The sequence below is a fragment of the Lathyrus oleraceus genome, chromosome 1, assembly GCF_024323335.1.
Source record: "Lathyrus oleraceus cultivar Zhongwan6 chromosome 1, CAAS_Psat_ZW6_1.0, whole genome shotgun sequence".
Taxonomy (NCBI): Eukaryota; Viridiplantae; Streptophyta; class Magnoliopsida; order Fabales; family Fabaceae; genus Lathyrus; species Lathyrus oleraceus.
This window is the reverse complement of record NC_066579.1, coordinates 410751362-410774866: the sequence shown is the minus strand read 5'-3', so window position 1 is coordinate 410774866 and position 23505 is coordinate 410751362. Positions and strand designations below refer to the sequence as shown.

The following is a 23505-nucleotide window of genomic DNA, read 5'->3' as shown; positions in this document are numbered from 1 at the left end:
TCAATCCTCGGTCCGCAAGGGTGATGCCTCAACAATCAAGTTCTCTCTCCCTTGCACTTCGTCAAATTGGATCACATGGGACATATTGGGAATATACTTATGAAGTTGAGATACAAGAAAGACACCATGAAGATTCGAAATATATGGTGTTAAGGAAACTTTGTACGATATTTTTCCTACTCTCTGAAGTATCTGATACAAACCAATAAAATGAGGCGTGAACTTTCGAGACTTCAATGCACGACCAACACCAGTCACCATATTTCCTCTCAAGAACACATGATCTCTATCTCGGAATTCAAGTGTCTTCCTCCACTTATTATGATGACTCTTGTGTTTACTCTACGATGCCTTCACCTTCTCCTGAATAATCTTAACCTTCTTAGTAATCTGCTGAACAATCTCATGTCCAAGCACAATACTTTCACCTGACTCATACCAGCACAAAGGTGTCACCTTCTATCATACAAAGCTTCAAAAGGTGACATTCCAATACTAGAATGGAAATTGTTTTAATAGGTAAATTCAATCAACATCAAGTAACTATTCCAATTACCTCTTTGCTCTAAAACTCAGGCTCTCAACAAATCTTCCAAAGACTAGATAGTCTTTTCTGTCTGACCGTCCGTCTGCGGATGGTAAGTAGAACTCAAACTCAACTTGGATCCCAAGGCTTCTTTCAATCTCTCCTAAAACCTTAACATGAACCTCAAATCCCTATCTGAAACAATGCTTGAAGGAATGCCATGCAACTTCACAATCTCACTAATATAGATCTCTGCTAGCTTTTGTAATGGGTAAATGATCTTTATCGGAACAAAATGAGCCAACTTCTTCAGTATATCCATAACAAACCAAATTGAATCACTTCCTTTTGTGTCCTTTGGAAAACCCACTAACAAATCCATAGAGATATTATCCCACTTTCACTCAGGAATGCTCAAAGGTTTCATCAATCTTTACGGCTTTTGATGCTCGATCTTCAACTTCTGACAAGTCAAACAAGAATACACAAACTCAGCAACATCCTTCTTTGTACCTAGCCAGTAAAACATCTTCATAAGATCTTGACACATCTTCGTGGCTCCGTGATGAATACTCAAACCTTTCCTATAACCTTCTTCCAGAATTCTCTTTTTAAGCTCTGTGAAATCCGACACAAAAATCTATCTCGAAACTTCATAATCATATTCTCATATACTCTAAACTCCCATTCTTTACCTTGATTAATCAACACTAATATATCAATCAATCCCAAATATTACTTTTGACCTTCCTTGATCTCTTCTAGTACGCTACTAGTCAACTTCAGCATACCCAACTTCACGCTGCTTGGCATCATCTCACACACCAATCTAAGATCTCTGAACTACTCAATCAAATCCAGTTCTCTAACCATAAGCGCTGCCATATGCAAAGAATTCCTACTCAACGCATCTGCTACCACTTAGCTTTACCAGGATGGTAACTCAACTCAAAATCATAGTCCTTCAAACAATTATAGCCACCTTCTTTGCCTCATATTTAGCTCCTTCTGACCAAACAAATACTTTGGACTCTTATAATCACTAAAAACTCAAACCTTTAACCATACAGATAATTCCTCCAAACTCTAAGCACGAAGACTACTACTTCTAACTCCAAATCATGGGTAGGGTAATTCCTCACATAATTCTTAAGTTGTATAGAAGCTTACATTACAAATTAACTCTTCTACATAAGCACATCACCTAAACCCATCTTGGATGCATCACAATACACAACAAAAGATTCACTCACATCCGGTAAGATCAAAACTAGCATCGACTTAGGAGTCTCCCACTACAACACTGCATCTACCTTCAAAAAATCAACTTATATTCCCCCACTGAAGATCACATGACCAATGAAACTCATATCTCTTAATGATAATTAACATTTGGACATCTTAGCATACAACATCTTCTGTTGCAAGGTCTTTAACACAACTCTTAGGTGTTTTGCATACTCTTCATTTGACTTGGAGTACACCAAAATATCATCTATGAACACCACAACAAACTGATCCAAGTAAGGATGAAAAATCCTATTTATGTACTCCATGAATACTCCTGGTGCATTAGACACACCGAATGGCATTACCAAGTACTCATAATGACTGTAACAAGTTCTAAATGCAGTCTTCGGATATCTTCTAACTTTACTCGAATTTGATGATAACCTGGTCGTAGATCAATCTTGCTAAACAACAAGCTCCAATCAATTGATTCATAAGGTCTTCAATTCTAGTAAGAGGATACTTATTCTTAATTGTAACCTTATTCAATTTTCGATAAACCACTCACAACCTCATGTTGTGAGTGCACTATTCTATTTAGATATGTTTTACATGATGTCAAAACTAGGAAGTAGCATTTATGTAAATTGGACGGTATCATCTAGTCTAACCATGAATGTTAGCGTTATTGCATTAGTAAACATGTCAACATTGTTGGAAATGGTCTAGAAAACATTTGTGTATCTAAATAGTGTGTTGTGCATGAGAAACTTGTTTAAAGTGAAAAATCCTCATTATAGGTCGACACATATGACTACAGGCCGACCTATAGATGAATTTTTAAAACTACTGGTCGATACATAGATGATATAGGTCGACACATACACTTTAGTATTAAAGCCTGCAACTTCTATCTCATGTGTCGAGTCTTCAAGTCGACCTATGGGCAGCACATAACCTTACATGTCGACACATGCTTCTAACAGGTCGACACATGACTTGAATAGGTCAACACATGATTCGTATAGGTCGACCTATTATTTAAATTTTTTGAAAAATTTCATTTGTTTTCATTCCTTTTGCATTTCCTTTTGCCCTAAATCAACCATTCATATAAATGCGCCATACAAGCATCATTCTCTAGTAAGGTTTCTAGAGTGAGTAAAACCTACATGAATCCAGGACTTTAAAGCATCTCATCATCTTCAACTTAATCTATGCATACACACAATCAAACTACACATAATCATTCTTTGATTGGGTTCCATTTAGATTAGGATTGATAACACCCAATTAGGTTTGTTGTACTGATAATATTGGGTTGTGATCTTTGAGGGATTCAAATAAGAAAACCAAGGTGGGGTTTTCCTTCAAGATCTTTAGGGTTTGAATGTTTTGGACAATATTGTGCAATTCGGATCCAATTGAGTGAAATCCTTGAGACTAGGTGTGTCGGCAAGGCAGTAGCGTGAAACGGTGGATCGTGTTAACAAATCTTGGGTTCAACAAGTGTACACTTGGGATTAATTCAGCCGGGTGAAATCCTTGATACAAGTAGGTCGTGCAAGGAAGTAGCAACAAAAGGTGAATTGAAGCGGTATTGTTGGTTACATGATCATGCACTTGGGATTAATCCAGTCGGGTGAAAGCCTTGGGACAAAGGGTGTCTTGCAAGGAAGTAGCAACAACATGTGAATTGAAGTGGCATGGTTAGTTACTTGATCAAGGTTTTGGGAGGTGCTAGAGTCAAGAACAAACCTAGGGTTTATGGGATTTGATTTCTCATCTCTTGTAATGATACATTTGCAAAGTAAGATTTATTATATCAATATCTCAATTCAAATTCAAACTGAGGGAAGACGTACCCATAGCGAGGTCAATTGGTGAACAAATCCTTGCATACTCTCTCTCTCTCTCTCTCTCCTGTAACATCCTAATTTTCCATACCTTAAATAATATATATGATTATAATTGAGACTTTAACATCGCTAATTATTACAAACTAAACATTGAAACTAGCCGCTATAATAATTAATTTATCAACTAATTACTCTTTATTTTATTATTAATATTATTATTCAATTTGAATATCATCGTTTTATTTTACAAACTAAACTTTGAAATTAGTCATTTAAATACTTAATTTTAAGTTAATTAATTATCCATATTATTTTTTTATTATATTATTTGATTTGAATATCACTATTTTACTCTACAAACTAATAGTAAAATAACCTTAAGTTAATAAATGTATTAAATAATTACCCTTGTTATTATTATTATTATTATTATTGTTATTATTATTATTATTATTATTATTATTATTATTATGATACTTATCCTTTCATTTTATAAAAGAAATATATTTTATTTTACTATTAATATTTTACATGATCATATGTCATGAAATAGTAGAAAAATCAAACTTTCACACATTTCTCACCAACTATTTTCACAAAGTCATATTAGAACACCTATAAAACTATTCATGCAAGACTTGTAAATATTTGACAAAGACATATTTACTAGCAAGAGTTGAAAAGTTAGAAAGCATGGGCAAAAGGAGATAAATTTACATTATTTTAATATCTTACAACTAGTATAAATAGGGGTCTTTCTCACCCCATTTTCATTCATTCACAAATCATCTTTCTTACCTCTTCATTTCCTTCTTTCTCTAGTTTCTTCATATAGAAATATTAGTTTTAGTTGTCGAAGTTTTCACGGTGTCGGTTTGTAGTTTTTAGAGTTATTTTGGGGTCAAAGTTCTTCTAAAGTTTTAAAGGAGTTTGATACGTCAAAGTTCTGCTCAAATCATTTTCATAAGTAACCGGTAAGTCGTTATAATTTAATTATTTTAATTATTTTATTTATATAAAGGTTATTTTAAGATGTTGATTTAAATTTCCGTTAAGACATTGAGATATTGAACTTATAAAGTCCAAGATAAGTTCTACCATTTTAAGTTGTTATAATGCCCAAGTATTATTATAAAATTAAAATGTTATTAGGAATACACTCTTGATAATTTTCTAAAATAAACAAATCCAAACAGGAGTATAGTCTAATTTATACTTGAGTTTAATAACGATTTAAATATAGTGGAGGTTATGATTAAATATTTTAAATAAATAAATATCTTAATTTGTAACGGGATTATGTTTATTTAACCGTAAATTATATTCTAATTATTTTATAAATTTCGTACAATTCAACGGTTATCGTAAATTAGGTTCTGGGCAAACATCAGAGAAAACGCTCGTGGACTTTCAACAACGATCAACAACAAAAGGTGGGGGCAAGGTCTCGTATACGTTGGGATGGTTAGCGTAAAATAGCTTAATATATATATGTGGGTAGTGGTGACCCAAGCCCTACCAGCGATAAATAAGTAAGGAAAGCCTATTCTCGAATAATGATTTTCCCAAATCACTAAGCGAGGTTATGCCAACCTTAATTATTTATCATAAGAATGATCTATGACAATTTGAGGTTGTATTGTGCTTACATTGTTTGATTAATTGTCTAATTGTTTATTTTATTTATACTTGAATGATTGTGATTGATAGACTAAGAAAATGATGTATTAAGGAGAGAAACAACAACATTGATTAGATATTAAGTGTTAGATCCCCAATGAAATAAGGGAAGTTGGATACATTGAGTAGTTGTATTCGGTTGGGTCCTGGCTAAGGATAAGACTTGGTCGACCATGTCCTTTACGGTCCACCTCTCTTACCTGGGAAGTCAACCATACATTATTCACTGTATAAACTAAACTAGTTATATAGAGACAAGGATCACACCAAGGAGAAATAGACAAGACATTTAATGGATTTGGCACTCAACTGAAGTAATGAGATAATAACTATGACCTGAAAGGTTAATACGATATTTCCCAAATATTAACTAAATACTTATAGTTGAGCGTTGCTACAAGATGATTGAGTGATCATATAGACCTGCATTGAGGAATGTATAAGTCCACTGCCGTGCGGTATGGGACGTACGAGGTTGATCAGTCGCCTACAATCCCGACGGGGATTATTATTTATGCATGCTAGGCAAGACGAGGGTCTTGGCCTGAATCCTCGGGGACGATCGACTTATAACACCTGGACTCCATGTGAAGTTAGGTGGCGTAGCTCTTGGTAATTGGGAGTACGTTGGTGGCATGTGGTCTTGTGATATCTGATCTTGGTAAATGGGATAGGTATCCTTGACAGCGTTTAGTGGCCTGAGTCAGCATATAGTTCAAGGATGCATTAGAATAAATACTTATAGAGTATAGGTAAATATGGGATAAAGATGCGCTTGTTCGAATAATTGTGGTTGTCATGTATATATATTACTATTTTACATCCTATTCCCACTTTTAAACTTGTACGTAAATCTTAGCCCTGTATTCTTTTTGTCTTGCATCTTTGGATTGATCTATGACGATCAGGCGACGAGCTAGACCCTTTAGGAGGGAAGGCTATGGAGTGACAGATTACGATAATGTCAAGGCTGAAGGTTGCTAGCGTTTTGTCAAACGCTTATCACATCGTTACTAGTACGTAATATTATATACAGTCAGTATAAGTGTCAGTCATGTTGGACTTAGGGGGTCCTTCTGTTAAGCTTTCTTTTGATTTTCTTCATGTACTTTTATTTTAAGTTTTATCTACGTGGCAAGGCCACTAGTCTTAACGGTATCAAACTTTATGTAAAACATATTTGAAGCATATATATGTGAAGTAGTATATTTTAATTAATTCAGTCTTGTTATTTAAAAATTTTAAATTTTCTGTATTTTATTTTAGAATTTCACTAATGGGACATAGGCTGTCTCATTTAATGGTATCAGAGCTGGTCGATTCAGCTCGGACCGTAAGTGTCTAGAGTTATACTGACTGTATCAAGTTGGATTCCAAACAGGATGATAACTTTTCTTTTGTGCGTTGAGTCTTCCTTTTGATAGTCTTCTAATATATTGATCTAGGAAGCATCTTTAACACACTTAACTTATTCTTCTTTCTTTTTCCCCCAACGGTCACAAACCCAACGGTAACGTAACGGACACTTCACAAAATTCACTATATAAATACTTCACACCTATTCATTATTTTCATATCAATTTCAAAGTACTTATCCATACCTTACAAATGGCTAAATGTTTTCTTTTATTCATCACTCTTCTTGTCATTATCTTGTTTCTTATTGGTATTATCAAGCATGAAGAATTAGGTAAAGATTTCGTAGCAATAATGATAATTATAGTGCTACCATTACTAGTCTTAGCTTGGTTTATTAATAGAGGTTTTAAATGAAACATGGTCATGGTTTTTGTAATCGTTGTTATTGAATAAATTGATATGCTTTTGTTTATACACTAAATATTGATTATCTTTGCCAAAATTCTAGATATAACCATAACTAACATTAAGCATTAATTCAACATATTAAACATAACATTGCATGTGAGAGAATTGACAAAATCCTTATCAATGAATCATTCAGTGGGATATAAATATACATATTTATTATGTTCTTTATGTCTTGTGGATGATTGAACCTAATAACTTATCCTTTTCAGGAAGTTATGGTTCAGAACGCCAGAAACGTGAGGCGTGGTAGGAGTGCTGGTAGAGGTGCTAGTAGAGGTGTAGGTAGGAATGTGAGTGGTGAAGCTACTCCCGAAGGAGTAGCTAACATCCCCATAGGACGAGAAGATCATTCCCAAACTGGAACGAACTCTCAAGCTGACACTCGAGATGTTCGTGAACTTGCTGCGGCTGTGTTAGTTCAAACACAACAAAATGCTCAAATCCTGCAAATCACCCGTGATCATCAACTTTTTCAGCAACAGCAAAGAGAAACTGTGCATGAAGATACGGGATTGAACTCGTTTCTGAAAGGTAAACCACCACAGTTTGGTGGTGACTTTAATCCGGAGGGTGCTGAGAAATGGTTGCAAGAGATAGAGAAGATATTCTCTTTCACTCACTGTAGAGAGAATAGAAGAGTCGGATATGCAACATTCATGCTGACAGGCGACGCTGAAGCCTGGTGGAGAGGAAAACATAGATTATTGGAAGAGGAAGGAAGAGAGATCAATTGGATCTTATTCAAAGAAGAATTTTTGGGGAAGTATTTTCCAAAGCTATGTAGGAAAGAGAAGGAGAGAGAATTCCAGAACCTGCGTCAAGGTATGATGACGGTGGGAGAGTATACTAGGAAGTTTGAATCCTTGCTAAAGTATTCTGAATTTTACCGCTTGCATCCAAGGGAAGAATGGATGTGTGAAAAGTATCAAGATGGATTGAAATATGATATCCAGAGGGCGGTTCTACCTCTGCATATTATGCGCTTTGGTGAGCTGATAGAAAGATGTTTGGAGTTGGAAGGAATTGACAATAGGAAGAATCAATATGGATCAGGAGTACCAACCCGAAACAACAATCACAAGGGCCATTTTAACCGAGGCCATGGAGGAAGGACCCAACAAGGGGGTAGGCCATATCAAAGGCCTACACCATATCATAACCAGGATTCTAGGAGGTTAATGTTCAAGTGTTACAACTGTGGAGGGGCACATCTTAACAAAGATTGTCCAAATAGAAACATTGGAGCTTGTTTTCGTTGTGGTCAGAAGGGCCATTTTCTCAAAGATTGTCCCCAAGGACAAAACCAACCAACAAGCCAGAAGAGCGTCCTAATAAACAATAACAATGTAGGGAGAACAAGGAACGGAGGCCCAAATGTTGGTCAAGGACCTCAAAATCAGAACAAGCCAACCACAGGAAGAGTATTTGCAATTAGAGGAGCTGAGATCTCAAAGTCAGAAGGGTTAATCCAAGGTATGTGTCTAATCGGAGATAAGTTGGTATCAGTATTATACGATTCAGGAGCTACACATTCCTTTATATCTACATCTTGTGCGGAAATTTTGGGATTTGAAATTGTTGATCTCAATAATAAGTTGACCATTACAACTCCTTCGGGGGAAAGAATGGTAACTTGTTCAGTCTGTGCAGACTGCCCTATAATTTTAGAAAATAGAAGATTCTTAGTAGATCTTATAGTACTCCCGCTAAAAGACCTAGATGTCATCTTAGGAATGGATTGGTTATCAGCCAACGATGTAATCTTGGGGTGCAAGAAGAAAATTTTAACGTTTGGAGAAGATAGTGGAGAAATCATAAAGGTGGAAACTCTCACCCAAAAATTTATGATGTTATTCTCTATGTCAGAAGGAGAAACCCCTAGTTTTGAAAATATTCCAGTGGTCTGTGAATTCCCGGAAGTTTTTCCAGAAGAGGTTCCAGGTTTACCACCAGTTAGGGAAGTGGAGTTTTCTATAGACTTGGTTCCAGGCACTGGACCAATTTCTATATCTCCTTATCGAATGTCACCCTCAGAGATGGCTGAGTTAAAGAAACAGTTAGACGAGATGTTAGAGAAGGAATTTATTAGACCGAGTGTATCGCCATGGGGAGCTCCAGTCTTGTTTGTTAAGAAGAAGGATGGTTCTTCTAGACTTTGTGTAGATTACAGACAACTTAATAAAGCTACTGTAAAAAACAAGTATCCTTTGCCTAGAATCGATGACTTGATGGACCAGTTAAAGGGAGCATCGATATTCTCGAAGATTGACTTGAAGTCTGGATATCATCAGATTAGGGTGAAGGAGGATGATATTCCAAAAACAGCTTTCAGATCCCGTTATGGGCACTATGAGTACTTAGTGATGCCATTTGGTTTGACTAATGCTCCAGCAGTATTCATGGATTACATGAATAGGATCTTTAGGTCGTACTTAGATCATTTTGTTGTAGTTTTCATTGATGACATTTTGATTTATTCCAAGAATGAGGTAGAGCATGAAGAACATTTGAGAATTGTGCTACAAATATTAAAGGACCGCCAATTGTACGCGAAATTCTCGAAATGTGAATTTTGGTTGAAGGAGGTACAATTTCTTGGTCATGTTATCAGTAAAGAAGGTATTGCAGTAGACCCGAGTAAAGTCGAAGCAGTAACAAAGTGGGAAAGTCCAAAGAATGTTGGTGAGATTCGAAGTTTTCTTGGACTAGCTGGATATTATCGGAGGTTCATTGAAGGATTCTCAAAGATCGCTTTGCCTATGACTCAGTTAACGAGGAAGGGTAAGAACTTTGAATGGACAAAAGAGTGTGAAGAAAGTTTTCAGAAGTTGAAGGAGAGATTGACTTCATCACCAATACTCATCTTACCGGACCCATTAGGACGATTCGATGTGTATTGCGATGCGTCATACCAAGGTCTTGGTTGTGTGTTGATGCAAGAAAGGAAAGTGATAGCTTATGCATCAAGACAGTTGAAGGTGCACGAGAGAAACTACCCAACTCACGACTTAGAGTTAGCAGCAATTGTGTTTGCCTTAAAAATTTGGAGGCATTATCTTTATGGATCAAAGTTCAATGTGTTAAGTGATCACAAAAGCCTGAAGTATTTATTTGACCAGAAAGATCTAAACATGAGACAAAGGCGTTGGATGGAATTTTTAAAGGACTACGATTTTGAGTTACAATATCATCCAGGAAAGGCCAATGTTGTAGCAGACGCCTTGAGTCGAAAGACACTTCATGTGTCTGCAATGATGTTGAAGGAAGAAGAGTTGATTAACCAATTTGTGGATTTAAACTTAGGAGTACATCACAGTGAAGGAAGTATGTTCATAGGCACTATTGTCGTGTCTAATGAATATCTAAAATGGATCAAAGATGAACAACAACTTGATGACCAATTAATGAATATAAAGGAAACTATCAAAGATGGTCAAAATGGGGATTTTAACATAAGGAGTGACGGAATCCTAAGGTTTGGAGAAAGGTTGTGTATACCTCAAAACCAGGATATTCGAAAGTTGATCTTGGAAGAAGGCCACAAAAGTAAGATGAGTTTTCATCCAGGAGCCACAAAGATGTATCAAGATTTGAAGAAAATGTTTTGGTGGTTTGGAATGAAGAAGGATATAGCAGAGTATGTTCAAAGTTGTTTGATATGTCAGAAGGCAAAGATTGAACATCAAAGGCCAGCTGGATTATTACAACCTTTAGACATTCCGGAGTGGAAGTGGGATGGAATAGCTATGGATTTTGTAACTGCTTTGCCCAAAACTCAGAAGAAGCATGATGCAATTTGGGTAATCATTGATAGGTTGACAAAGAGTGCACATTTCATTCCCATCAACCAAACGTTTAGCTTAGAGAGACTAGCTCAAATATATGTAAAGGAAATTGTTAGATTACATGGGATACCTACAAGTATAGTCAGTGATAGAGATCCCAGATTCACATCAAAGTTTTGGCGTCAGTTGCATTTAGAGCTAGGAACCAAACTAAGGTTAAGTTCGGCTTATCATCCCCAAACAGATGGCCAATCAGAAAGGACAATTCAGTCGTTAGAAGATCTGCTAAGAGCGTGTACTCTTGAACACAAAGGAAGTTGGGATGAGTTCTTACCATTGATTGAATTTACTTACAACAATAGCTTTCACTCAAGTATTGGCATGGCTCCATATGAAGCATTGTATGGACGAAGGTGTCGAACGCCTTTATGTTGGTATGAAGTTGGAGAAAATAAAATATTGGGTTCGGAATTTGTGCAACAAACAACAGACCAGGTTAAGCTTATTAGAGAAAAGATGAAAGCTGCACAGGATCGTCAAAAGAGTTATAGTGATAAAAGGAGAAGACCTTTGGAATTTGAGGCAGGAGATCACGTGTTCATTAGGGTAACTCCTAGAGCGGGAATCGCACGAGCAATCAAAACTAGGAAGTTAACACCAAGGTTTATCGGGCCTTTTCAAATTCTACGACGGATTGGACCTGTAGCATACCACATTGCTTTGCCGCCAAACCTGTCTAATCTTCATGACGTATTCCATGTATCACAACTAAGGAAGTATTATCCTGACCCTTCACATGTCATTGAGCCTGAAAGTGTGGAACTTAGAGATAACCTAGAATATGAGGCTTTACCTGTCAAAATTTTAAATCATCGAATTAAGGAACTTCGTGGAAAGCAGATACCATTGGTTAGAGTTTTGTGGGATGATGTAACTGGTGATTCTACCTGGGAAAGAGAAGAGGACATGCGTCAAAAGTATCCACATATGTTTTAGGTACGTTAAATTTCGAGGACGAAATTTCTTTTAAGGGGGGTGGTAATGTAACATCCTAATTTTCCATACCTTAAATAATATATATGATTATAATTGAGACTTTAACATCGCTAATTATTACAAACTAAACATTGAAACTAGCCGCTATAATAATTAATTTATCAACTAATTACTCTTTATTTTATTATTAATATTATTATTCAATTTGAATATCATCGTTTTATTTTACAAACTAAACTTTGAAATTAGTCATTTAAATACTTAATTTTAAGTTAATTAATTATCCATATTATTTTTTTATTATATTATTTGATTTGAATATCACTATTTTACTCTACAAACTAATAGTAAAATAACCTTAAGTTAATAAATGTATTAAATAATTACCCTTGTTATTATTATTATTATTATTGTTATTATTATTATTATTATTATTATTATTATTATGATACTTATCCTTTCATTTTATAAAAGAAATATATTTTATTTTACTATTAATATTTTACATGATCATATGTCATGAAATAGTAGAAAAATCAAACTTTCACACATTTCTCACCAACTATTTTCACAAAGTCATATTAGAACACCTATAAAACTATTCATGCAAGACTTGTAAATATTTGACAAAGACATATTTACTAGCAAGAGTTGAAAAGTTAGAAAGCATGGGCAAAAGGAGATAAATTTACATTATTTTAATATCTTACAACTAGTATAAATAGGGGTCTTTCTCACCCCATTTTCATTCATTCACAAATCATCTTTCTTACCTCTTCATTTCCTTCTTTCTCTAGTTTCTTCATATAGAAATATTAGTTTTAGTTGTCGAAGTTTTCACGGTGTCGGTTTGTAGTTTTTAGAGTTATTTTGGGGTCAAAGTTCTTCTAAAGTTTTAAAGGAGTTTGATACGTCAAAGTTCTGCTCAAATCATTTTCATAAGTAACCGGTAAGTCGTTATAATTTAATTATTTTAATTATTTTATTTATATAAAGGTTATTTTAAGATGTTGATTTAAATTTCCGTTAAGACATTGAGATATTGAACTTATAAAGTCCAAGATAAGTTCTACCATTTTAAGTTGTTATAATGCCCAAGTATTATTATAAAATTAAAATGTTATTAGGAATACACTCTTGATAATTTTCTAAAATAAACAAATCCAAACAGGAGTATAGTCTAATTTATACTTGAGTTTAATAACGATTTAAATATAGTGGAGGTTATGATTAAATATTTTAAATAAATAAATATCTTAATTTGTAACGGGATTATGTTTATTTAACCGTAAATTATATTCTAATTATTTTATAAATTTCGTACAATTCAACGGTTATCGTAAATTAGGTTCTGGGCAAACATCAGAGAAAACGCTCGTGGACTTTCAACAACGATCAACAACAAAAGGTGGGGGCAAGGTCTCGTATACGTTGGGATGGTTAGCGTAAAATAGCTTAATATATATATGTGGGTAGTGGTGACCCAAGCCCTACCAGCGATAAATAAGTAAGGAGAGCCTATTCTCGAATAATGATTTTCCCAAATCACTAAGCGAGGTTATGCCAACCTTAATTATTTATCATAAGAATGATCTATGACAATTTGAGGTTGTATTGTGCTTACATTGTTTGATTAATTGTCTAATTGTTTATTTTATTTATACTTGAATGATTGTGATTGATAGACTAAGAAAATGATGTATTAAGGAGAGAAACAACAACATTGATTAGATATTAAGTGTTAGATCCCCAATGAAATAAGGGAAGTTGGATACATTGAGTAGTTGTATTCGGTTGGGTTCTGGCTAAGGATAAGACTTGGTCGACCATGTCCTTTACGGTCCACCTCTCTTACCTGGGAAGTCAACCATACATTATTCACTGTATAAACTAAACTAGTTATATAGAGACAAGGATCACACCAAGGAGAAATAGACAAGACATTTAATGGATTTGGCACTCAACTGAAGTAATGAGATAATAACTATGACCTGAAAGGTTAATACGATATTTCCCAAATATTAACTAAATACTTATAGTTGAGCGTTGCTACAAGATGATTGAGTGATCATATAGACCTGCATTGAGGAATGTATAAGTCCACTGCCGTGCGGTATGGGACGTACGAGGTTGATCAGTCGCCTACAATCCCGACGGGGATTATTATTTATGCATGCTAGGCAAGACGAGGGTCTTGGCCTGAATCCTCGGGGACGATCGACTTATAACACCTGGACTCCATGTGAAGTTAGGTGGCGTAGCTCTTGGTAATTGGGAGTACGTTGGTGGCATGTGGTCTTGTGATATCTGATCTTGGTAAATGGGATAGGTATCCTTGACAGCGTTTAGTGGCCTGAGTCAGCATATAGTTCAAGGATGCATTAGAATAAATACTTATAGAGTATAGGTAAATATGGAATAAAGATGCGCTTGTTCGAATAATTGTGGTTGTCATGTATATATATTACTATTTTACATCCTATTCCCACTTTTAAACTTGTACGTAAATCTTAGCCCTGTATTCTTTTTGTCTTGCATCTTTGGATTGATCTATGACGATCAGGCGACGAGCTAGACCCTTTAGGAGGGAAGGCTATGGAGTGACAGATTACGATAATGTCAAGGCTGAAGGTTGCTAGCGTTTTGTCAAACGCTTATCACATCGTTACTAGTACGTAATATTATATACAGTCAGTATAAGTGTCAGTCATGTTGGACTTAGGGGGTCCTTCTGTTAAGCTTTCTTTTGATTTTCTTCATGTACTTTTATTTTAAGTTTTATCTACGTGGCAAGGCCACTAGTCTTAACGGTATCAAACTTTATGTAAAACATATTTGAAGCATATATATGTGAAGTAGTATATTTTAATTAATTCAGTCTTGTTATTTAAAAATTTTAAATTTTCTGTATTTTATTTTAGAATTTCACTAATGGGACATAGGCTGTCTCATCTCCCCCTCTCTCTCTCTCTCTCTCTTATTTTTTAACTCGCAAATTATCGATTTCTTTGATCACCTTATCAACATAATTTGGATCATAATTTTGATTACATTTTGAATCTTGTGTTTGTTGTATTGATCATTAACCATTTGGTTGTGATTGGATTTCTTAGAACAACAAACACCATATAAAATTCCAAACTTTGTTTTCGTATACCAAGTGTTCGACAAATTGCTTGACTTATTTTTTTTTGTGAATATCACTGGAGATAGACTTTTACTATTGTAGAGTATTCAATTAGTTGTGCTTAATAGTTGTTGATCGACTTGTGGATTATTATCATTCTATTGGTACTATTACACATATTCGGGATTTTCAATAGAAGGTTTGGTTAGACAATTTTGAATCCAGGAAATATTTGAAACTTACTTCCGTGTTAAAATTTTCTAAGTCAAAGTTTCAAATAATTTTTTTTTAACTTGGGACCTATTCACCCCACTCTAGATCTAGGCCTATCGTCTAACACATGCTTCCATCTTTTTTTCTTAACCAACAACATTGGTGCTCCCCACGACAACACACTAGATCTGAAAAACTTCTTCTCCAACAAATCTTCTAATTGTTTCTTCAACTCTCCCAACTATGATGTGGATATTCTATACGGTGCCATCAACGCAGGTCTCATACCAAGTACTAAATCTATGGAGAACTACATTTCACACACCGGTGGTATATCACTAATATCCTTAGGAAAAATATCAGGGTCCTCACACACAGCAGGCAGATCAACAACCATTATTTCACTCTCCACTCTCAAGTAAGCGAACATTACAAGCACCTGATCATCCTACTTCAAGCACATCTCAGATTGATTGGTAGATATGAATCTCGAATCTTTACTCCTTTCTAGTTCGGGAAACAACACAGTCTTATCAAAATAATTGATATGAACATGGTTGAACTCCAACCAGCGCATCCCCATAATAACATCTAGTTGACTCAAAGGCAAGAAAATCAAGCCAACTCAAAGTATTTACCATAAATGGTCAAAGGAAAATTAAGACACTAGTTTCACTCCCACCTACATCCTTCTACTAGGACTTCTGATTCCTTTTAGCAACTGGAGTCACATATGGCTTACCATAATTATGACTCGCACTCTTCTTATGACTCACACTCTTGTAGTGAGCATATCTAATCTACTATTCTCATCATAAATTCTGCATTTATTCACCAGCACTGAGAAATGACAGATCTCTTGATAGCCTATGAACTGCTTAATCTCAGGATGTAAGCCACTCTCAAACTTCACGAACTTAGAACCCTTAGCTTTGACGCCATTATAGTGAGGACAAAATGACAGCTCCTCAAACTTAGCTGCATAGTCAGTCACAGTCATTTTTCCTTGTTTCAATTCCAAAAACTATATCTCTTTGCGACTACGAACATCAGATGGAAAATACTTTTCTAGAAACCCATTCTTGAAACTAGCACAAGAAATTTTCGCAGTAGAAGTTTCCATCCTCTGACAGGTATTCTCCCACCAATACTTAGCTTTCTCAAACATCATATGCATTCCGAATAACATCTTCTTCTCATCAGTGCACGTCATAACTCTGAAAATCGTATCAATCTCCTAAAGCCATGCTTGAGCACCTTCAGGGTCATACCTTCTCTTGAAAGTTGGAGGATTGTACTTCTGGAACTTTCCCAACCCACAGAACTCTTCAGCTCCACCATTCTAATTCTGATTAGCATGCAACACTTTATTCGCTTGCACCATCACATCAGCAGTCGCCTAAAAGAGTTCTGATACCATAAGAAATTATAAATAAAATAGTTTATTTCAAATACTCTAAGAGTAGACCATGGATCCTCAGCCACACTTGATCATTGTTATTCAATTATAATTGTTCGATCTTGTTGAAATAATTATACCTCAGTTATATACACCTTAATAGTTATACAACATATGAATTTTTTATTAGTTGACAATGTAAATTTTTATACATCGCTCATGCATCAAAACAAGCTCTAAAAACCAAACATAAGAAATCTATAGTGAACTTATTAATGACAGTTGAAGTTGTTAAGAAGCGGTGGATAACGATGGAAGCTTTACCAAAAGAGATAGAATATCTGCAAAGACTCCAACACTCGATTATGAGGAGTATAAAGAGAAAGGGAAGAAGAAATAGTTTTCATGATTCAGCAGAAGCAATTATATTCAGTTGGAGATTGTTAGCATTCTGTAAATAGTTTTCGATTCAATGTGGTTGCCCTTATTATATGTCAATATTAGGACTGTTTAAAAAAACCCTTCAAACCTAACTGAAGTTACAATAATCGAACTGTTATTTTTGGTTAGTGAACCTAACCATATTGCACAATAGTTATGGAACCGAACTAAATGGAAAATACATCGAACCAAAATTGAAACTGAATCGAAACACAACTGAAAAAGAAAAAGACTAAAAACAAGTTTAAAAAAATTATTAAAATAATCGGAAAAAAATTATAACAGTTCAGTTTCAGAAAAACTGTCTTCAAATGGTTCAAAATAGATCCAAATTCCAAATCGGTATACCAAACCAACAAGTTTGGTTCGGTTCTAGGTAACTTGAAATTGTTCGGTTTGGTTTAGGTTTCCGTTTATTATGGGTTGATTCGATTTTTTGACTGAAATGCACCAGGAAAAACCCTAATAAATATGTTATATCTCCCCTATCTCTTTTAATTTTTTAGCTCATTATCTTTAATTTTTCTCCTCATCTTCTTTCAACATAAAACTCTTTTGAAAATATTTTATTTCTTAATTTTTTTATCAACTTTTTAGATCCACAATTCACCATTCTCCCCTCTTGTATTTGAAGTCACTTGTTCAATAATGGATTCATTCACTATAAATATTGAATAAAAGAAGGAATTCAAGTTGTAATTAAGCCTGAAGTTTCCAAATGGATTTTATCTCCTTTGAAGTATGAAAAGACCACTAATAATGAATCAGCAAAAATCACATATGATTAATTATGTCTTAACTATGATGATAGAAATCGAGTAAAAGACTTTGAAGCAAAGCTTTAAGGAGGTAGTAATAGTTGTTCAAGACGGAAGAAGATGTGGGAAATATGTTTTTTAGATTTCAAACTTTAGTCTCTAGATTTAAAATGTTTAGAAAAAGTCATACCATTGATGACTATGTAAAGAAAATCCTTATTAAAGAGGCAAAGGATATAAATGTTTTAGCTCTTAAAAATTTAGTCAGCTCCCTCCAAAGTCATGGGATAGAGTTGAATGAAGACGAACCCTAAAGAAAGCCAAATTATATTGTTTTGAAGTCTAAAAGCAAGAAGACTAAGGCTCTACAAACTAAAGAATTTGATGATGAACGGAAAAATTTTATTTGTTATGAGTGTAAAGAACCTAAACACTTTAGAAATGAATGTCCTAAGTTGGAAAAAGATCCGAGAAAAGAAAATTTAGGAGAAAATAATCACTTATGTGTACATGGAATCGATATGTTGAAGCCTCTAATGAAGATGGGGAACATGCAAGTGTTATTCTAATTACTTCGACATCCTCTTATGTGCAACTTGATGACACAACAAATGATGATGATGACGACGACGTTGAGGTGTTTTTTAATACATCTTGTGATGAACTTGCTATTTCTTTTATTGAATTACTTTGTAAGATTCAAATGATGATCAAACCTTATTATTTAAAAGAACAATTCTTTGATTCACTATCAATTAAGAAATTATAAATAAGTTGTAAGAAATTAGATAAACAAGTTCATAAAAACATCACTTAATTTCTACTCATTTGAGATTTAAATCTCTCATCCAATTTCAATACATAAAGCACTCAATTCCATATTGTTTACAAATGTTTCTAAACCTTTAGAGTTTCTAAACCTTTAGATAACCTTCAAATATCATCCAATTCTTAAGATTAATTTTTTTTTAAGAACTCCTCTCTCTATCTCTTACCTTCTCTCTCTAAAAAAACCTCATTCACTTAAAAAAAATACTAAAAAAACTGTTTGAGAATGACAGATTTTGAGGCGGGCTGTCAAAAACATCACTTGTTTCTAATAAAGCAAAAGATTACAACTTTTATATAAAAAATTGTCTTTAAGGAAAAACCCCACAAATTTTAAAGTTACTATTGCACTTAAAATCGACAAGCATAGTGATACTTTAAGCAATGTGAATGGAACAAAGTAATGTACATTTTTGTGTTGCAAGATTTTAAGCAACTCTCTTTCCACGTGTAAAAGCAAACTTACAACTTTTGAAGCTAAACTTAGTGGAATGAAGTTGTTGATATGTAGTGGACAAAGATGAGATGACATTATCCTCATTTATACATGGTATGGTTGCAACCAATGACCTTAATGATTCTTCCAACATCTTTTCTATTGCGTAAGTTTTCAACTACCAAATTTCCACTATAGACCAAACAACACCGTTAATGTGTTTTGCATACATGTTCTCTACACATGAAAGTTGTAGACCCTACCCATACTCCAAAAGAGAATAGTGAAAACATAAAAAGTATGAACCATTTTCCCACCCTTATGACTATGTTTGGTTTCATTTCCTAGATTAGTGAAAAATGGTTTAAGTGAATAAAATTCATGTAAAGATATGTTTTTGTTGAGTAAATTTTAATTAATAAATCAATTTATTTGCTATAAAATTTACTCAAACACCTTCATTTTACACCAGATTTATCAAATGTTCTGAATTTGAACGCAATTCTAAATATTTAGCAGTATTAAATTCTTTTAAAAAAGAACTTTATCGTTAATCGTGATCCTTCCGATTCAAGAGATTAATCTTTACAGTTGTGTATAGAAGATTCTCGTTTTCTACCTTAAAAAACACCTTTATTTGTGTGTTTGGTTTCTAAAAAAACACCTACACCTTCATTTATTAGTTTGGTATGGTATAAGTAAGAGTAATGGGTCATCATAAAGTTTTATGAAACACACTACCATTAGGTGAGTGAAATTAAGACACTGCTATTATATAATCAGATTTTATCTAGGGATGAGAAACTACTTACTTCTTCCTAGAAAGAAATTAAAAGAGCTCTAAAAACCTCATTTCTTTTTCTTTTCATTTATCAAACTTTTAATGCTGAACCAGATGTCAGGACAGACTCATTTATTGAGTCATGTAAGTATAGGTTGAATTTAAGTGCTTTTTTTTTCTTACTTACTTAACCTCTTCTCTCTGTCTTAGCAGCCTCAAATTTTGACCACTTATCACACTTTTCATCATCACTAGTTTTTAACTATAAAACAAGAAAGTTAGTTTGAGGAATTCTCTTGTATTGTATTGTAGTGTGAGTTGAGAGATGAGTTATTTGGGTGTAGGTATTAGTCCTGGAACTGTTCCTGTGTATCACAGCACAGACATGAAAGTGTTTGATAGAAAGATTAGGATAACTGAGTTGGTTTTGAGGTGTGTGATTCTTGGTTTAGGTGTTCTTGCTGTTGTTCTTATTGTGACTGATTCACAAGTCAGAGTGTTTTTCACACTTGAGAAGAAAGCTAAATTCACTGACATGAAGGCTTTAGTGTAAGATTTTATTCACTCAATTTTATTGTTGCTGCATAGATCAATGTTTTAAATTCGGGTTGAATTGAGTCGTATTAGATGTAAAAGTTAGTTACGCCAGCTAGTTAATCTATCTGCATGCATTGAGAAAATGCGCAGATTAAACAATTAGCTGGTGTAACTAACAAACTAACTTTTACATGTAATATCGCGATCATTGATATTTGAGTGAATCGCGCGGTGAAAAATGATTTATGTTTCTGTTACAGAACTTTTGTTGATAAATTTTACAGGTTTCTGGTTGTTGCAAATGCGTTAGCTGCTGGTTATTCCTTAATCCAAGGGCTAAGGTGTGTAGTGAGTATGATTAAAGGAAGTGTACTCTTCAACAAGCCCTTAGCTTGGGCCATTTTTTCGGGTGATCAGGTACATTTAGAATTTTAGATGCATGAACATATTTTCTCGCGGTTGTAAAATGACGTGATTTTGACTAACTCAAGGCGATACCGATTAAGGACTATATTTTTGTATGTGATTGGGTTAGTTTTGTTTTGTGATAAGGTTTGAAGTTTGGATTCTAGGATGAAATTTATGTAGCAGAATCCAAATTGGCCTCAAGTTTGTCTTGTCAAGCAATGTAACTAGTACCGTGGGACCTCTTCATCTCTATAACCGTACCTAATTGATATTGATGTTAGTACTGACGAAAGATTCACCCTAAGACATAACTGTGGGATATATCACATTTGCAGCTACTTATTTAGTTTGGTATTTGAAATGATCATAGAAGTTAATGAAAAGTGGGTATGGTAGATATGGTCTTCAACCAACAACTTAAAACAAACATTTATTGAAGCTAGACTTTTTCATCCAACCCTAGTTTGTTAGGTTTAAGTATATTTTGTCGATATTTTCAACTTGATTAACCAAGTGTCGCACAGACAGAACCGTCTTTCAAGGCATGCAAGACGGCAGACTATCACACACAGCCTCTAAAATTTGACTCCGTTGAACCCGGGCTAAATAGGAATTCATAAATTATCTATCGCAACTATACCGTGGCAAAATAGGACCCTATTTATTTTGTCACAGTTAAATCGTGACTAACTAATGCATGGCGTCTGAAAACTTACGATGGCCGTGCACACAATGTTTTTCAATTGAAAATTAGACAAACTAATGACATCAAAACGACATTTTCCCTTAAATTTTTACTAGTTTACAGGTGCGATCATACCAGCATTACGAAATAAGTATGTTACACTAAGACATAACTTTTGAATTTATGTGTGTAGGTAATGGCATACATAACAGTGTCTGCGGTGGCGGCCGCAGCACAATCTGCAGTGTTTGCAAAGATGGGTCAGCCAGAGTTACAATGGATGAAGATATGCAACATGTATGGAAAATTCTGCAACCAAGTTGGAGAAGGGTTAGCTAGTGCATTTTTGGTTAGCCTAAGTATGGTTATACTATCATGTATTTCAGCTTTCAGTCTGTTCCGTTTGTATGGTGGTAGCAAAACTAAAAATGCATATTGGTAGGTTAGAATATAAGTTAAAATATAATAGTTTGAAAGTGAATAAATAAAACCTACCACTCAAAAAACTAGTACTGTTTTCTTGGTTTGCAATTTACAAGGCGTTTTGGTGTATATGTATGTAGTAGTATAGTAGTGAATGATGATTGTGATATATGAATATGACTTATGAGAATGCAGTTATTGTAATGATCTAATGCTTGTTATTTGATATTTAACTGTTTTAGTTCTATGTTGTAGGTTCAATTTGTGTCTTTGAATGTAACTGAGTTGGTTGCATAGTTTCAGATATTTTGTTAAAATCTAAATGCATTTTTTCCTTATCATCAAAGTTTAACAGAAGTGGTTAGTGTTTGGAAGTAACTGGATTGGCTGCACTATGATTTTTTTTTAAATTTATACGGTTACGATATTTAAAACCGTTGGATCAAGATCGTATGGTTCAAACTTAATACAGATTTAATTTTTTTTAATGATAAAAAGTAATGTATTTAAAATAGAGACGGTTTGAATGGCAGTCATGTGTGTGAATGTTGTAAATTTTGGGATACCATGAGTTTTTGTGTTTTTGAAAATAAAAATGGATATAACTTCCTTTTAATTGGAATTAAGAATATAAAACTAGTTCAATTTAATCATCTTTAAATAATCATCTTTCCCTAAATAGTTGTTAATAACTTAATTAAAGCTTCAATGATATGAATATTTTGATGAATGGTTAGAATTAATTAAGATCGTAGATATTTTAATTTGATCATTAATATACCTAGACTATAAAACTTTTTAGTTTAGTATTTATTCATTAATATTCAATATATGTATTGTGATCTAACTAAAGACCTATAGAATTTACATCATTCTATATGATATTAGAGTTTGATTTAAGTTCTATCAGGTCATCAACTATTAGATGTTCGTTATCGGGCCACCGACAATTTATTTTTACGTTTTAGATGTTCAGTCATATACGTGAGGGTGTATTAAGAGTCTTACATCGGAGAATATATGACTTAAACATGTGTTTATAAGTGAGGGCAATCATCATCCTACAAGTCTATTTTATAGGGATAGTTAGGTTCAACACTCACATTCTTAACTACACTCTAAGATAGACATTTTTGATAGACTTGAAACCATACAATGCAACTTTTGAAGGCTTGGATTATCTAAACGTTGATGAACAACATACAGAGACTCGACGGTTGAACAAGAAATAAGTGTTATTCAGGTTGAAAGGTAATATAAAACTTGAGACTCATGTTGAACTCCAATCGTCTTTCTAATACTTTGATCTTGCACAAGAACATGGTCATTAGAAAATGTAACAAAGTAAGGTAGGGTAGGAGTGAGTTTACTGGACATATGATCATAGGTTCCAGGAGAGCCCAATAATTATGGTCGAACACAAACCTTCTCTCCAAAGGTCGTAACTTTTTCTATTGCACTGACATTTCTATTTATCCTCATACTTTTCTCTATCTCCACACCCACTATTCACACCTATCAATGGAGGCCACGTCCACCACCCTCTCCCCAAGACTCATGCAC

General features: G+C 34.2%; 1 protein-coding gene and 2 long non-coding RNA genes across 3 annotated transcripts; all 3 read left to right on the top strand.

Moving 5' to 3' along the window:
- The first annotated feature begins 4382 nt into the window (after nt 1-4382).
- Nucleotides 4383-6739, top strand: LOC127076592 (uncharacterized). The gene is made up of 3 exons (XR_007786840.1): nt 4383-4589; nt 4989-5048; nt 6204-6739. It is a non-coding gene; the product is annotated as an uncharacterized LOC127076592 (long non-coding RNA).
- Nucleotides 6740-12648: 5909 nt separating this feature from the next.
- On the top strand, nt 12649-14712 carry LOC127076597 (uncharacterized). Its single transcript, XR_007786842.1, has 3 exons — nt 12649-12855; nt 13255-13314; nt 14470-14712. It is a non-coding gene; the product is annotated as an uncharacterized LOC127076597 (long non-coding RNA).
- Nucleotides 14713-19816: 5104 nt separating this feature from the next.
- On the top strand, nt 19817-22170 carry LOC127076584 (CASP-like protein 2B1). Its single transcript, XM_051018273.1, has 3 exons — nt 19817-20438; nt 20711-20843; nt 21713-22170. Exons 1-3 carry the CDS (start codon nt 20215-20217, stop codon nt 21959-21961), a joined length of 606 nt encoding a protein of 201 aa, XP_050874230.1. The 5' UTR covers nt 19817-20214; the 3' UTR covers nt 21962-22170.
- Nucleotides 22171-23505: the final 1335 nt, after the last annotated feature.

What these genes read in the sequence shown, in the direction of transcription:
- LOC127076584 (XM_051018273.1), top strand. Translation starts at nt 20,215, where the DNA reads ATGAGTTATTTGGGTGTAGGTATTAGTCCTGGAACTGTTCCTGTGTAT. An exon ending in ACTGACATGAAGGCTTTAGT is followed by an intron (nt 20,439 to 20,710) that starts GTAAGATTTTAT and finishes TAAATTTTACAG; the next exon opens with GTTTCTGGTTGTTGCAAATG. An exon ending in CCATTTTTTCGGGTGATCAG is followed by an intron (nt 20,844 to 21,712) that starts GTACATTTAGAA and finishes TTATGTGTGTAG; the next exon opens with GTAATGGCATACATAACAGT.